General features: G+C 41.5%; 1 protein-coding gene across 1 annotated transcript in view; it reads left to right on the top strand.

Annotated features, from left to right (window-relative positions):
- The window catches only part of usp43b (ubiquitin specific peptidase 43b), a gene marked incomplete at its 5' end in the record, with an annotated part of 57,689 nt that overhangs the window by 27,160 nt on the left and 13,579 nt on the right, over positions 1–16,950 (top strand). Inside the window, 5 exons of the mRNA XM_080044116.1 lie at positions 680–772; positions 6,219–6,354; positions 6,705–6,849; positions 11,646–11,808; positions 14,473–14,584. Of these exons, the coding sequence (XP_079900242.1) occupies positions 680–772; positions 6,219–6,354; positions 6,705–6,849; positions 11,646–11,808; positions 14,473–14,584 (649 nt within the window). The remainder of the gene's footprint in view (positions 1–679; positions 773–6,218; positions 6,355–6,704; positions 6,850–11,645; positions 11,809–14,472; positions 14,585–16,950) is intronic.

Below are 16,950 nucleotides of genomic sequence, written 5' to 3'. Positions count from 1 at the left end.
ACACTGAACCAAGGCTTTAATTTAGTTACTGGACAGTTTACAAAATCACTTCCAGCAATCAGTCCATTAACCTCAGTGAGCTCTCTGACTGACTCATTGTTCAGACAATTAGCTAAATGGAATAAGTTGCTCCCTATTGTAAAACTGTGTAATCATGAACACAAGGGACTGAACGGAAATGTGTGATCGTAGAAAGTCACTGCTGTACTGCGCATTGACATATCCTTTTTCAGTGATCTACGAGGAAGAAAGGTCAGGAAGGCTCCCGACTTTTCCTCTGATCTTGATTCCGTAATGGCATCACATGAGCATTAGCAGCACTGGTGAAGGTGATGCAACAAGATAGAAAGCACTTCATCTGGCTCCTGTTTATAGCCACTATCACCCAAGGGGGCTTCTTCTACTACTTACCACACTCACACCCAACCCTCACCCATTGTCTCTCTCATTCTCACCAGTTACATCACTCCATCTTTTTCCGTTCTCACAGTGGGATCAAGGGGTTCTCTGTGGAACGCCGAGTTCCCTTTTTTTAAACTATGTTGTTCACTTGTGTAACAAGATTAAGCCGTCTCCTTTCCTGTCAGACTTATTCAGGAAGACTCCCAAGATTAATTTGGTAGTCAAGTCAGAACAGCTGGGTTTTTTTTAAGGCTAACGTAACTTTCTTTTTCCTCAGATCTTCACTGACATGCCCCCACTGTCTGAAACAGAGCAACACCTTTGACCCGTTCCTCTGCATCTCACTCCCCATTCCTCTACGCCAGACCAGGTGAGCACTGCCACGTTTTCACGCCGCACTTGGGTGAATCATCTGAAATGATTGTTCATGAAAATGGTCAAGCTTTTAAGCTTGGTGCATTTAAAAAAAGGGTACAATACAATAAGAAAATAGGCCGGACAACACCCAGTTTTGTTCATGCACTAACGACACAAGCAATTGTAAAGCTGGAAGCCTGGAATCAAGAAGGAAAAGCTGATGGGAAAACCCTCTCAGGATTGAACAATGTTTTATTCAATTTTACATCACAACAACCAATTAGCCGCCATGAAAGGTCGACGAGGGTCAGCCAACGCAGGAAATCCTGACATTTTCAAGGAGGGAGACCCCATTCACACCCTTTTTCCAACCAACTAAAGTACCTCTCTCACTTTAATTATGTAGTAGTCTCTTTTTCTTGAACACACACAATAACACACATAAACTTTTTCCTTTTGTTTAGAAGTCCAAACACTGGCTTTCGCCAAAGTACTCACAACATGCTTACATTACTTGTTTGTAGTCTTTACTCTGGTCCCCATGTTGTGGAAACTGATTTTGTCTCCCACAGTCGTGTCCCCTGGAGTTGGGCTGTTGGTCGCCGAAACAGACTCAGATTGCAGTGTCCTCCTAAACCCACACTGACAGACAACATAACACACCTCCTCCACTTCTACCAGACACAACTGATAAAGGATCATTGTATCTGTTTCCAGCATTTTCAGATTTCTGTTCTTTTAGAGCAGTGGACATCAGCATTTCTCTACACGTTTGACCTCTCATTGTATGAATTAAGTCAACATACCCCAAAACTATGTATCCTGTTTAAAATAGGATTTTTTCAAACATTTTAGGAAGTTCGATTCTTTGTTTTCGGGGGGGAAAGTTGGATGAAAAGATCATGAATCCTCTCATTTCTGCACTTTCTTTATGAGTCTACAGCTAGCAAGCAATATGTCATGTGTTAATTAGTTAGCTTCCTAGGCTAAGGCTTTGTTATCTTAAGACCGAACCGGGCTTGCTGTTTCCTTATTCTTTGCGCTAAGCTAACTGGCTGCAAGCTTCTGCTACAGGTTGAACAAACAGATGTGAGAGCGGTGTAAAAATGTTCAGCTCATTCTTAACCTCAAGGACACCATCACAATCTTAATATCAGCATATGGCAGAGTTTCTTAGGCTAAAATGTGCCCTTTACACAGCGAATGCTTTGCAACTATGCTGTGATTGACACAGAGGTGTGCTGATGAAAGGTTTTCCATGGTTTCTTCTTGTTAGTGGTTGTTCTTTTAATTTTAATTTTAGTCTTAGCAATGGTTCACTCAAGTTCAGCCGACATCTTTTCTAATTTGGGAAATAGTTTTTAAAAGCCTGGCTCTGACAGTTTATCAAGTGGAGAGTATTTAGTAACCGTTTTACTGCGTGACACACCGTGTGCGAGAAAACGCTTCTAAAGGGATAAATTTAGGAGAAAACAGATGGGGCTTCTTTCCTTTTTAAGCATTTTGTTTAATGCATTTCTGTGTGTGAAAGGTTCAAGCTCACTCCCAGCCAAGTCATGTCTGTAAGCCATAAACACATACTGTTTGTTACCAAACCAACATTTTCTGTGCCCAGAAATCCAAACACTGGGCTCTGTCCCTTGGCAACCATGTGCTCTTTGAATGTTGTTATTATTTTAGTTTACACTGTATGTAAAGCGCAGAACTGTACACTGATCTTTTTTTGCTGCATATACATGTTCATTATCGGAGCATAAACGCTAGGGCTGTAGGCATATATACACCGTGTTCCAAATTGTTATGTAAATTGGATTGAAGTGTCATAAACTTTACATTTTTTGTTTTTCAATTAAACTCATGTATGATATTGTGTCTCAGGGCGCCTTGGATCATTGAACTTAATCTCATACACCTGTGATAATTAGTTTGCCATGTGAGCCCAATCAAAGGAAAAACTACTTAAGAAGGACGTTCCACATTCTTAAGAAGGCCACATGTTTCAAGCAATATGGGAAAGAAAAAGGATCTCTCTGCTGCCGAAAATTGTCAAATAGTGCAATACCTTGGATAAGGTATGAAAACATTAGATATTTCACGGAAACTTAAGCGTGATCATCGGACTGTGAAGAGATTTGTGGCTGATTCAGAGCACAGACGGGTTGGTGCAGATAAAGGCATAATGAGGAAGGTTTCTGCCAGACAAATTCATCGGATTATGGGAGCAGCTGCTAAAATGCCGTTACAGAGCAGCAGACAGGTATTTGAAGCCGCTAGTGCCTCTGGAGTCCCGCAAACCTCAAGGTGTAGGATCCTCCAGAGGTTTGCAGCTGTGCATACACCTATTATTCGGCCACCCCTAAACAATGCTCACAAGCAGAAACGGTTGCACTGGGCTCAAAAATACATGAAGACTAATTTTCAAACAGTCTTGTTTACTGATGAGTGCCGTGCAACCCTGGATGGTCCAGATAGATGGAGTAGTGGATGGTTGGTGAATGGCCACTATGTCCCAACAAGGCTGCGACGTCAGCAAGGAGGTGGCGGAGTAATGTTTTGGGCCAGAATCATGGGGAGAGAGCTGGTAGGCCCCTTTAGGGTCCCTGACGGTGTGAGAATGACCTCGGCAAAGTATGTTGAGTTTCTCACTGACCACTTTCTTCCGTGGTACAAAAAGAAGGACAGTGCCTTCCGTAGTAAAATCATCTTCATGCATGACAATGCACCATCTCATGCTGCAAAGATGGTGCATTGAAGAAAGGAGAGAACCTCATGGTGCGGCCCCCATCTTCCCCTGACCTTAACCCTGTTGAGAACCTTTGGAGCATCCTCAAGCAAAACATCTATGAGGTTGGGAGGCAGTTCACATCAATACAGCAGCTATGGGAGGCTATTCTGGCATCCTGCAAAGATATTCAAGCAGAAACTCTCCAAAAACTCACAAGTTCAATGGATGCAAGAATTGTGAAGGTGATATCAAAGAAGGGGTCCTATGTTAACATGTAACTTGGCCTGTTAAGATGTTTTTGATTGAAATAGCTTTTGATTTCACTAAATATGACCTTCACATCCTGCAAATTCAACAAATGACAATTTTTATTTCTTTACAACCTATAAAATGTTTTGAAACTCTGTTGGAACGGTGCAGTTTGAGTTTTTTATTTTTGAAAAAAATACCGTTATCATTTGGAGGTTTGTTTGTTCAATAAAATTTGAATCATACTTTAACGGTTGATGACTTGAAAATTATACTGACTGTCATTTGCATCGACTATTTAAAAATATAATTTGCATAATAATTTGGAAAGCAATGTAGGCAAGATATCATTGACTCAAATGAATACTGGTGAACAGTAATCCAGTCCGTCTATAGGGTGGTTCAGCAGTTACAGTGATTTGTTTGGTCCATCCATATTGGTATAAAAAATGAATCGAGCTTAAATTGGAGGATAGGCTACCTCTTTGAGCTGTGGCTGGATCAGGACCGCCAATTACTCTGCTCTTCTTAGTTTCCTGTTCCCAACCCAAATCAGTGGTACAGGATTAAGCACGCCCCTCCGCCCCGGAGACTCAGATTTAACAATACTGGGTGTGCCTCACAAGAAGCAGTAGACTTATGATCTTTATACTGGTTCCCAGTTGGTTACAGAGCAAACTTCAAAGGCCTGTTGATAGTTTAAACATTATTGAATAGCTTAGGGCCAGAATATGTTTCTGATATGCTTAAAGAAATATAAACCTATTGGTCCTTTAAATCAGAGGCCTCTCAACCCCAGGTCTTTGGACAAGTACCGGACCTTTGAACATCAGTCAGTGCCAAACAATGTAATGATTTTCAGTATATTTATGCATGGTAACCAGTCCTCATCATTACCCAGTTTCAGCATTCAGAAGAAGTACATGGAATAAAGTCAGCACCAGAGTGTTGCTGAGAGATCTATCTGCAAAAATATTTATTTAGTAAGAAACTAAAATATAATACAAAGCAAATAAAGTCAATTTTCAGTCTCAATGAGTGAGGCCTCGTGTGTGTTTGGATGATACATAGAGAGAGAGAGGAGTCAAGCCTGAAAGAAAGTCACATGAACATGCACGTGAGCCTGCAAACAGTGGAGACCCCGCCAGCCACCACCACCACCTTTTAGACTTAAGCTTCCAGAACAATTACAATCAGCCCTTCTTGTCCCTGACAAGTCAGCCCATTCGCAATGAAATTGTTAATTAAAATAAAACGGCCCATATTGAAAAAAATGGTTGAGAAACAACCCAACCACTACAGGTAGTAGTGGGTGAACCACACAGTGAACCTGCCTGCTTGACTTTGGTTTAGTCACTTGACAGTTTGTGCAGCTAAAACATAACCAGTTTGCAGGTTGAAATTCCGACACGTGACAAACCATGTAGATTGTGTGTTTATGCCTATATTCTTTTTTGGCGTTTTTCGCTTTATTAGATAGATTTGAAGAGACAGTGTTGAAATGGGGCAGAGAGGGGAGGACATGCAGAGAAACGACCACGGGTCTGATTCGAACCGGGTCTGCTGCGATGAGGACTGAGCCTATAGGGTGTCCAAACTACGGCCCGCCTTTTCTTTTTTCTTTTTTTTTTTAGTTAACCCACTAGTGCAGGAGTGACACAACTGATTGATTGGCCCGCAGCACATTTTAAAAATATAATGTAATATGGCCATTTTAATTTTTAAATAATTTAAATGCATTCATTATATTACAGAGATACCGACCATACCACGAGCGCCTCCATTTATGCCTTATTTAGAGGATTTACGTTGTGAACATACATAACGACGCACTTGGCTTCAGACTAGGTTATCCTGAGTTAGTGTGGCAGAATGACTGCAGTCGTATTCATTATTTTCCAAGATAAAAAGGTCTACAGCCTTGCATTAATTGTATTCAAAAGTTACAGGGATTTCTATTTGTGACACTGTGAGTAACTGCATATGGAGGTGCAAAGAAAATTCTTAAAAATCAATTTCTCTGTATTAACATTTCTTGTCCCTATCTTTCTGCGCCACTGGCTACAGACTCCCACAGGTACCTGGCAAGGCTCCTCTGTATCTCCTCAGTGTATTGTAATTCAAAGAAGCCATTTATGTCCCAGCACCCTGCTCATGTCAGCACTGCCTCTGCAGAGGTCGGAGCCAAGTGCTCCCCGTTTTTAAAAATGCAATAGAGATTCCATTATTTGGCACACATAAAAACGAAGCCTCTAATGATCTATTATTAATGTTAAAATGTATTGATTTATTCATGAAAGGCTTCTTTTGTCCCTTCCCTTGCCGTGGACGAGGGGGCTGCTGTAGGAATGGCACGGTTACGTACGGGCTTGTTTTGTGTGTTTTCTTAGTTTGTTCTTTTCCCCTCTCTTTAATTTGCTTCTATTTTTTTCTAAAAAAAAAAATAATAATTCCCACTGTCTCTGATTGTGTGTCTTGTGTGCAGGCCGTTGTGTGTGATTCTGGTGTTCAGCACCAAAGGACAGAGGTACCTGCGGGTTGGGCTGCCTGTGCCTCTCTTTGGCTCCGTGGGCTTCCTAAGGAGGATGGTGGCGGACGAGGGCAAACTTTCCCCGGAACAGGTAACATTAAAAAGCCAGAACAAACAGCATGGACCCAGATTCCTCCCATTATTATACGATAATATACTATTATCTTACTTATTGTAAGCCTCAGACTGCTGTAGCAGAGCAGCACAGCTCACATCGACAGGCACAAGAGTGTGATTACAGTGATTTGCATTTTCCTTGCATTGCCATTGGCTCGAAATGTGCGCTTGCTCGCTTGGCTGGAAATACATTAAGCTGTTTGGGATATTAGGGGTAATAATACTGCCAAGGTGTTCCATAAAGTGGGTTCAAAGTTCCCTCTCACGGCATATAAGATGTAGAGTGTAATAAGGAAACTAACATGTGTCTGTATTTGTCTCCAGGTGATCCTGACAGAGGTGTACTCCACAGGCTTCCATCGCTCCTTCTTCGATGAGGAGGATCTGACCAGCATAGCTGAGAATGACGTCATCTACGCCTTCCAGGCTCCGCCCCTGTACATCAGAGGAGGCTCTGCACGGATCTTAGGTGAGGTCAAAGCATGACATCCTGTACAACAATATTTATTTTGCCTCGTTTTCACTGAGCAGCACAGTTCGGTTCGGTTCAGCACGGCACGGCATGGTCAGAACGGAAACGGCAACTCTACTGTAGATTTGATTAGCTTAATTTGGTTCCCTTCCCAACTTTTGACAGTGGAAACGTATATAAATGCGTGCCATGCAGTACTCAACAGCTCAGTGGAAACAAGGCTTTTATCAACAACACAACATAACATACATTACATTATACACATATGTTTTCCTACTTTACTGTGGCTGTAGACACAGCTCTGTAAGCAAACAAACCACTTTTGTTAATGTACTTTGCTTAATGAAACCCTCTGGGAATGCACCTTACTGCAGGGGGGCCCTGTGGGAGCACATTAAGAAGTACATAGCTGCACACAGAGCTCTCTGAATTACATTCCCCCGCTGTGCAGATCCCCCATGCACTCAGATTGATTGTCTTCATTTCATCCTTCTTTAAGCTAGTGATATAAAATGTGTACTTCAGCGCATAGTATCCCCCCTTGTCTCTTGCTTTGTGGTGTAAACAAATAGGTTCTGCTCTGTTGTCCTCTCTCACAGGGCTGTATAGTCCCAGTGCTGTGTCAACACTGCTGATGCACCCCGAAAAAACTGACTTTTAGTGCTTCAATTTATGTTCTCAATGAGCGGCCAGAGCAGTGCTTCCTTAAAGGAGGCCCAGCCTGACAGGACTGTCTGGCTGGTCTGCAAGCACAGTCTAAAACCTCTGGGGTTCTCACTAGCTCAGCCTTCAGAGGTTGACATGGAGACTCTGCATCAGCACTCATCACTTTCTGTGCACTGCAGATTGCACTGTCACACTGCTATGTTTGCCCCGTGAGAATACATGTGCGATATTGTAATCTTTAAAGGCCCCTTGCTATGTTCGGGGAACGTGCTTCCTTTTCAGTCAATCTTACCTCCCTAACAGGCTTATTGTGCCCCCAAACCCTCTTTCTATCCCACACTGCTACCTTTAAATTGTTTATCTTCATAGACAACATTTTAAGTTCCCTAACGTATTTTTCTTGTTTCATTGTTCTTGTCATACACTGTGCAGGTATACTCCTACAATTATAAGTATGTGAGATGACAAGACTGTTTTGTAAACAGTAAACTGTAGACGAGGCATGCTCACAAATGTTGCTTACATCAGAGCAGATAAACACGCTGTTTGATCTGTTCCTTACACCTTTCCTAGTGAGTTTTTAGTTTTGAAAAAGGCAAAGGGTAAAGACAGCACTTTCCAAAGATAGCTCGATACATGGTGGTGGGACAAAGCTGCAGTTTCAGGTTATAAATAGTTATACATAATGGATGTCAGGTGCCATTTTCTCTCCCTTCAGGTCACTTATATGTCCTAAACCCTGTCTGTCAGCATCTCGTGGCTCCTATAGAACCGCAGTGCCATATTTCACGTTACTTTGACACCCTTCGTTTCTCCCATGTGACCTCAGGACAGTGGGGATATTTTTGTTATATTTGGATTACAGCAGTTTCATGTGCCTACCATCTGCATCAACTATTCCAGGTTTAGGTTAACAATTATTTTGTATAAAAATCCTTAAGGCCATGTTCACAAGTTTCATCTAAAAGAGATTGCTTTCTATGTTTGGTACTCAACGGTGCACTGAAAGACATGAATAAGCACAAGACTGTGGGGGGAGTGCTGGTGCCAAGGACGAGACTTGAATATGGAACTACCTGCCAAAGAATATATGGAAACAGATCATTGGCTTTCACATTTTTTAAATCACTCTTACAAACAGAGAACAGGTTGTTACTCCTCTTCAGTCACTTGTCAGTAAAATTTGATTATCATACTGTAGTTTGGGTTTTGCTTGTTATTCTAAGGACAGTTTATTGCTCAACAATTGTACATACTATGATTAAAAATAGAGGAAAGTTGACTTGAGCTTTTCCCACCATACCATCCCTGCCATGAGGTGCTTCATCTAGTTCTACTGCTATATAATGTATGTTTTAGCCATTTTAGTTTCCAAATAATATGGACATTTCAGGTCCAACTAATGTATAAAACATGTTTGATGAGTGGCAGTTTGGCAGCACCACTACTAAGGTGACTAAATGAGTTGAAGATACCTAATCATTTTGATCAGCCCTGCTAGTACAATTGATCTATCAATCTGTCAGTCGGTCCACCACTTTGGTTCACACCAAAACTGACCTTCAAGGTGTCCATAGAATTAACCCAGTGACGTTGGGAACTTTGTGTCTAGCACCACTAGGTACACACTTTCAACTTGTCCCATGCTTTGGTTTATGACTTAGTACCCAAAAGCAATAATGTCCATGCTGTTAGGATGCTAACAAGCATAACTAAGACGTGAACTTGGAACATTAGCATGTTACATGCGAGAGCATGCTAGCATTTAGCCCCACTGTCAGCCTCAGTAGTCTCAGGTCTAGCCGTATACTCAGTCTTGTTTAGCGATAAAATCAAATATCTTGCAATATTACGATATCATCTGAAGAATTTGTTATCTTAACGTTGCCAATTTGTGCTTGAAAGATTTTTCACGTGTAATCCAGCCAACCCACGGGGGATGCTCTGCTCTGTTCAAACAGGAAAACAATGAAATGTGACATTCAAGTAATTTGGCAGACAAGATTACACAAGAATGACAGGGCAAACATGAGAAGCAGCCCACACCAAGCTTTAAAATGAAGTCTACCCTCACATCTCCCAGCGAGTAATAGTTTACTTTGGAGTACAGATCCAAAAAGCATACACCTTCCTTTCTAACCCAAGTGCTTATTAAATCACATGATCTCACTCATCTTTCCTTTGGCATATCATGTATCACATTCTCAGTCCATAAATTATGTTTTTCCAACCAATTAAATATTATGTCATATCTAAAAATAAGTCTTCATTAGAAAATGAAAATAAGCTGATAGTCAGATAACATGTGCAAGTATTTTTGGTTTTGTCTTTTTTGTTGAAAGACTTGAATATGACAGTTAATGTTATTTTGGGGGCAAGGTACTTTAGTTGTGGGGGTAGTCGTGTTGAATAGGTGTTTAATGATGGGCTTTTATAGTTTGACTGTGTTCAGTCTGACGCAGAGGAGTTCAATTCACACTACTTGATAAGTTGGCTCCTGTGGTTCCTTATAATTAGTTCGAGGCTCTCTTGATAATAAGATATTATGATCAACAGGTGTGTATGCTAATATGCTAAACAAAGTTAACTTTTGTTGTGGTGTGCGTTTTGGCGTTGGCATGTGTGTGCGAGATATTCATTTTCACATGTTTTTTTTTTTCATTTGTTGTACCTTTTTTTTGGTACAGCTATGGGAATTGTAACATAGTGTTAAAATACGACTACAGCAGCTGAAATAAACCATCACACACCTAACATCTCATACTGCCACCATTATTCATCCTGTAAACAAGGTAAAGGAGTGACAGGAGCCTTGGGGGGGAGACGACTCTCGAAACAATACCGTTTTTTTGAGAGCAAGCCATAAAAAAATAGATGAGTCATGAGAGGTTGGTCCCCTCCCCTGCATCCCTGTATAAATCCTAGTGGGACAGGGCCAGGAGGTGATCTCTGCATCTTAACTGCCTTTTCATGAACATGTTTCACTGGGCGTTTAAAACTAGATTTTCTCCCATAAATCACTCCCACAGCTGTCAAAGGCTGCTGCTCATGTAAATTGCAGCGCGTGATTTAGGCAAGTTTTATCACTCGCTTCGTTAGAGCGACATTAATACATGAAACGCTTTGCATACTTACCATGACTCTACTTCTCAGGGGTCATGACACAGCAATCGCGGGGGGTTTAACATTAAAGCCTTGGCGCTTTGAATGTAGACTTTGATTTGAATAGGTCTCGCCCTTCATGCAGTGCACAAGCCCAACCTCCTCACTCCCCAATTATTTCTGGAAGAGGGAGGGATGTGCCATCGCAGAAGGCTTGCTGCTTTTTGCCAGGGGATTCTCAGCAGTGGCATTTGCTTTTGTCAGTGATGAATCAGGCGTCAGGTATGAAACGTTTGGGGACAACACAGCCACCGTGGTCAATCAATACCTTCTCATCTGTGTCGACGAGACTAATTCGCCGTTTGATTTATTGCCGCAGACTTCTGAGGGGCCCGGAGGTCGCGGGGCCGTCTGACGAGAACTTTTTTTTTGGCTCAGTCACACTGCTCCTGAGAGCAAAGGCTGTGTCTGTGTGTGTGTGTGTGGTTTTTGGGGTGTGTGTGTGGGGGACGGGGGAGGGGGGACGGGAGAGAAAAGCGGCGCTTGCTTGGCACCCCACCAGCAGAGGATGTGGAGCTGAAGATGCATCAGATAATGCCTCCTGCTGAGAGTGCAGGCAGCCATTGGTCCATCTGCTCTCCCCTCTGAATCACTGTTCCCCAAATAGAAAGCTGCTGTCTCGCCACTTTGTACATCTCAATCCCACTCCTGCAGCATGTTAGAGGTGTGGAGTTTTAACCATACAGTTTTCAGTACGTGCAATCGATTCATTTCGAGGAGAGGGTGTAGCAATACCGTGTCAGGTGTGTCAAATCTCAGTCGGTATCAGTATCTTTAGAATTGGTCTTTAGCTTTATAAGTACGCTGTTGTCTACCAAACTAATTTACATTTGGTACAGGATCAGCAGGATTTATCAAGAAGGTGATTGTATATGCACCTAAAAACAAACTTTTTCGTTCTTCATATGACTCACCTTAGTGTCTCTTTCTGCGTTCTCGACCCTTCTCTGACTCTCTCTTGCCAGGTTACCACCACAGCCTCCCATCGTCCCCGTACGCCACAGGTCTTGAGGGTCAGAGGTTACTTCCATCTGGGACGTTGTCGTCAGAGTTCCTCAACCAGGGCGTCCCTGTGAAGATTCTGCTGTTGGTGTGCAACGCTGCAGGCGCGGGCCAACAGACCGTTAGGTAATTATGTCAACTGGACTCTCTGCCAAACCCCGCTACCAAACAGTGGACATCGACTCATAGCTTAGCAACCGTAACTAAGCTTTGGGTTTCTCTGCATGTTAAATTGGTGTGCATGGGGCACTAATAAGAGAGTTACTCGTGTACCTCAACAGATTGGAGGGTGGTGTCTTTTCCTTATTTTTTAACCTTTTTACCTTGTAATGAAAAGATTAAGCTGTGTGTTTAGTTGCTCTGACGTAAGCGGCAAACGTTAGCTTGCTTGGCTAACCAATTACAGTAACTAGTAACTCAGCATTATCTTCAAAGCCTTAAGGTGCAGGTTCTGCACTTTTAGGCAACTAAGGTGCTGCTATCAGCATTTAACCCGTTCAGATCCCACGTCCATTCCTATTGACATAACCTTCCCATGATACTTATTAGACAGAAATTTTAGAGGTTGCAATAAGATATTCTGACAAGTGTTTTTAAGACACCAGCTGTTGTTCCTGGGTGAGCGTACCCGGACAGAGGAAGAACCACAAGAAGAAGAAAAACTATATAAAAATAGCATTCTTTGCACTGATGGTCTCGTTTGCTGTTGCATGTCATTAATGGTCATCAGAGGAAAAATGGATAACCCTTTACAATAAGGTACACAAAATTGTAGTTATTGAGTAACTAATATTTAGTAATTGAGTAACTACTATCTAACTACAATTAACTAAATATATTAAACATTTTTTTTTACTAATATTCCTCATGGTTTATGAGTGCAGTTAAAATAGTAATCCAACATTACAATATTTTTTGTGTTAAGCTAACATTAGCCGCTCTGTCCTGCTCTATTATAGATTTGATGCTGCTCTTTTATTCGTCAGCTTGTTAGGATGAGGGTTTTTGCATTGGAAATGCAGCTTTTGCCCTCGTCTTTTAGCATCAGTTGTTGTTGCTTTTGCTTTTTATTTTTTTTATTTTTATTTTTTTTATTTATTTTTTTACTCAACATCATTGCAAATGAGGGTCACCCCTCAATGGTCTCTCGAGTATAAATCAAGGTTGAATGACAATTAGCATAGCAATGACAGGTCATCTTTAACTTGAGGAGAGTTGAGGAGCTTAACAGAATTTCAAATCTTAGCTTATTTGACTCGTCGGCGATAACACTTTTAGATGGTTTCACTGTTAATTCCTCGGTTTCTCAGCAGATGTGAGCTCAATGTACAGTCGCTCCATCCAAATTATACCCAGCCTTGCTCTGGTGGAGCGCGTCAAGGTCATGATAGCTCCCCGTTACAGAAAGAAGGACTCGCATCTCGCTGCAAGATGAGTTTCAAATCAATCGGCTAAGGAATCGGACATCTGGCACGATATAGAGATCAGACATTCGTCTCTCTGACAGGGTCCAGAGAGATCAAGATTGGTGAGCTCGCCAACATGGGCTGTGGGGGAAAGTCCAATCCCATCCGTGTCTCAGTTCCTCTCCGTCGTCGATCAAAGCACACACCCCTCTCTCGCTCTCATCCGATGACAGCTGGAGGACTTGTCTGCGCCAACAAAATGACATTGGAGTCACTTACTTGTTTTCTCGCTTTGCTTTTCTGTGGAATACCATCCCAGGTGCATTTCTGAAAGTCAACAAAGTCTGAAAGTGCTACAATTTCGTTCCTTTGGTAAACCTGTGAAACTAGAAAGTTAACAATTAGATTTGTATTGATTTTATGGCATTTTACTTAGTACTGGAGCTCGTTTTTGAGGAAACAAGTGTAAAGAATAGATTTGGATGCATGATCAAATGAAAAATCTCTTTCATAAGGGGAGGAAAAATAGTTAAAATTCACACTAAATGTATTCACTGCATTCTGTACACATTCTAAGTTTGGGAGAAATGAGGGTTGGAGATAGTTGCCAACAAACTCTTCAAGGCCTTTGAATGAAATCCATTTGTCTCGCACCAAACCACAAAGTATGGAATTGTTTTGTCTCTGGTTCATAGCAGTTTCCAATGTAACTTTCATTCCCATTTTGTTGTGTATAATGTTTCCTCCCGTGTTTTGGTCCCTGCAGCCATTCTCGTCAACCACCACTGAATGTTAATAGTTACCATCCTGAAAAAGAAATCAACCTTATTCATTTTGAGTGTCTCTGTTGTAGCTACATAGGATGTTATTGGGAAATTGCATCATTGCGGATGTGTTTAATTTGTTACTGTTTTGTCTTAAATTATATTTAAAAAAATCATGGGAGACTATTACAAATTAGTGACAGAGCTTAATTTTCATTAATTACCCTTCTATTACCGCTGATGATTAATCTACCGTTTTATAGCACCCCATTGTCAGTAACTGTGTATTTGCCTGTGTCTTTTGTTTGTCTCCTCACGCACGTGTATACACACGTGGTCTCGCACTAATAAATCTCAAGCACACAATGGAGGGCTGCCCTCAATTAAATGTGTATCATGCTTAATGCGTCCTGTGGTCTGTGATTATATCAGAGGGATGGTTGTCCCTCATTATTGTCTCCCTCTGTCCTCCTATAGCGAGGCTGTAATGAGATTTCTGCTCCGATGCCGATGATGTTTATAGATAATTGTATATATTAAAATAGGATAAGAGGAGGCGTGAGGTAATGTGGAGGGGTGTTGTGAGCGGTCATTTTAAATACTTTCTGTTCCTGCTCAAGGTTTGGACCTCCATTTCTCATGAGGGAGGACCGGTCTATTTCCTGGGACCAGCTGCAGCAGAGCATCCTCAGCAAGCTTTATTACCTGATGATCAATGGAGCGCCAGTGCAGGTACTGGACAGCCACTACTAATAATGTGATACTGGCTCAATGCAAGGACACACACAGGAAAAGGTTTTTATCTAAACTGTCTGTAGGGACTCACATTGAGAACCCATATCCTCTGCCTAGACCCTGCCTAATGATCAAGTCAAATTTAGCTTAGGGACAAAAAACGTAAGGTCACATAGTATGCCACTTTCAGGTTCAGAATTGTTATTTGGGTTTCTACTAGAAACTGTTTTCATGTTGTGGTGTCTTCCCTAAAGCCCAGTCTGCTCTGATCGGCCCTGGATCTAACTGCCAGGTAGTATCTGGGGGAGTGATTATCACAATTCGAGGTAGTGCTAAGTTAGATTAGTTATGCGGAGTGTGTGACTTCATAACGGCTTATGACGTCATAAGGTGAGGGAAATCGGAAGGGGTTTTTGAACACAGGCTTTCAGAAAGTTGGAGGTGCGATGATAAGTAGGAGGGTTTTTTTCCTCATACTTTTGGGACCTCCGTATATTGACGATAAACCAGTGCATTTTGCAAATAGGTGACCTTTAATATGATACCCAGCTGAAAGGATATACAGGTTAATGCAGTTGGATACAGATGGTCATAAGGACAACGGCCTGTGTTTACTCCATCATTGACATCTACTGTAAATTATGAAACTGCCACATCAACAACTGAGTGAGGGAAATAATTATATGTTATAATTGTTTTAATGTATTCTGTTTTATTCATTGCAACCACAACCAGAACACCTTTGCACTGAATTTACAGTACAGTCCTGTGTAATTAGCCGATACAAAGTGTTCCACGGTGCTTGTAAAACTTATATTTATTAGCCGTGTCATGTGGGCGGGCTTGTTTTGAGTGCCGGCTGCGGCCACACAGGGGACATGGTTCCCTCCAGCCGTGCCGGCTGGCACACCTGTTCCACGTCAGGTTTATATGCTGGGGAGAGAACAAAGCATGCCCATACAAGGTCACCGTGTGGTACACATGGAAAAGCTCAAAGGGCCAGCTGGAGGCAGAGAGGAATCTGTCTGCACACGTTGGCATACTGGACCTGGAGTCTGGTTAACTGGTTTGAGACACTCACTCAGTGATACACATTGAGACACTCAAAGACAGACAGAGATCATAATTCAAAAATTATGAAGCTCCAAATTTCAAAGCTACTGTCTACACTAGATCTTATCATCATATAACTTTTTGAAAGTTTTAACACTGTTTCTGAATCAACATTCTGACCAACTTGTTTTGTTTATGTGTATGACAAAGAATTAGTTGGCACAAACTCAAAATTTAAGTTGTTATAATTATGAAAGATACATTTTCATTACATATTAATGATAACTTATCTCAGCAAAAGATAATTATTTGTCTTAAATGTTAAATGTTGGCAGTTTTCCTCAAATCGTTATAGTCTAAAATCTAATGCAGTCAGTTACCTTGAAAATGTAAATGTTCCTCACTTTTTCATGTTTAGAGTGAAGTTGTTGTATATGGATAGATGGTGGACAAAGATGCTTCTCCTTGAGGACAAGAAAACCACTTTGTCTGTTTGTCAAGGGAACATTATGTTTGTCCACTTGTACACATTTGTATGGTCAAACAATTACATGTTACACCTTTCTTAATATTTGTGTATCCTGAGATAGTGCCCTGATTTTGTTTTCACTTTATACAGTATTATATTATTTTTATATGTATTGCTGTGACAGGCTGTTGGGCCGGCAGCATGTACTAATGAGAATGTATGGCCAAAAAGAAGCATGGTTGGCTTGTTTAGCTCACCACTACTGTTGTTGCTACTATAAAATGTGGGCATAATGATAGAAATGCAAACAGCATAGTGTGTTTAGATGCACCACTACTGTATGCTGCTGCTAGTGTCACATCAATTATTTACTTCACTCTTGCCAAAAGGTACAATTTTTTAACTTGTTTCTGCTTGTATTGTAAACTTGCCTGTCTTAGAGCAATGTAATCGTGTGCGGTAGTATGCTGTTAATCATGTGGCCAAACAGATTTCCAATCAGCGTCTCTCTCTCTCTCTCTCTTTCTTTCTCTCTCTCTCTCTCTCTCTCTCTCTCTCTCTTTCTCTCTTTGTGGAGCAAGCTGACACACAACTTTAATGCCATAGCCGTATAGAGCGCATGGGTGGTACAAGCAAACAGTTTAACAGCTTGCTGTTACTCTGCAAGCATTACTCAGTGTTCTTTGAGGAGAGGGAGAGAAGAGTCAGGTGCAGCATTTTCAGTAACTCTGTTGGAGATCTGTGGTCTCTTTTGTGCTCCACGCTGTCAGCCATTTAATTAAAACCAGGCTTGTTGTACTGTATAATCAGTTTGCCGGAGCTTAACTCTGCCAAGGAAGGA

This window comes from Ammodytes marinus (assembly GCF_949987685.1).
Source record: "Ammodytes marinus genome assembly, chromosome: 16".
Classification (NCBI taxonomy): Eukaryota; Metazoa; Chordata; class Actinopteri; order Uranoscopiformes; family Ammodytidae; genus Ammodytes; species Ammodytes marinus.
This window is presented reverse-complemented; position numbering and strand designations above follow the sequence as displayed.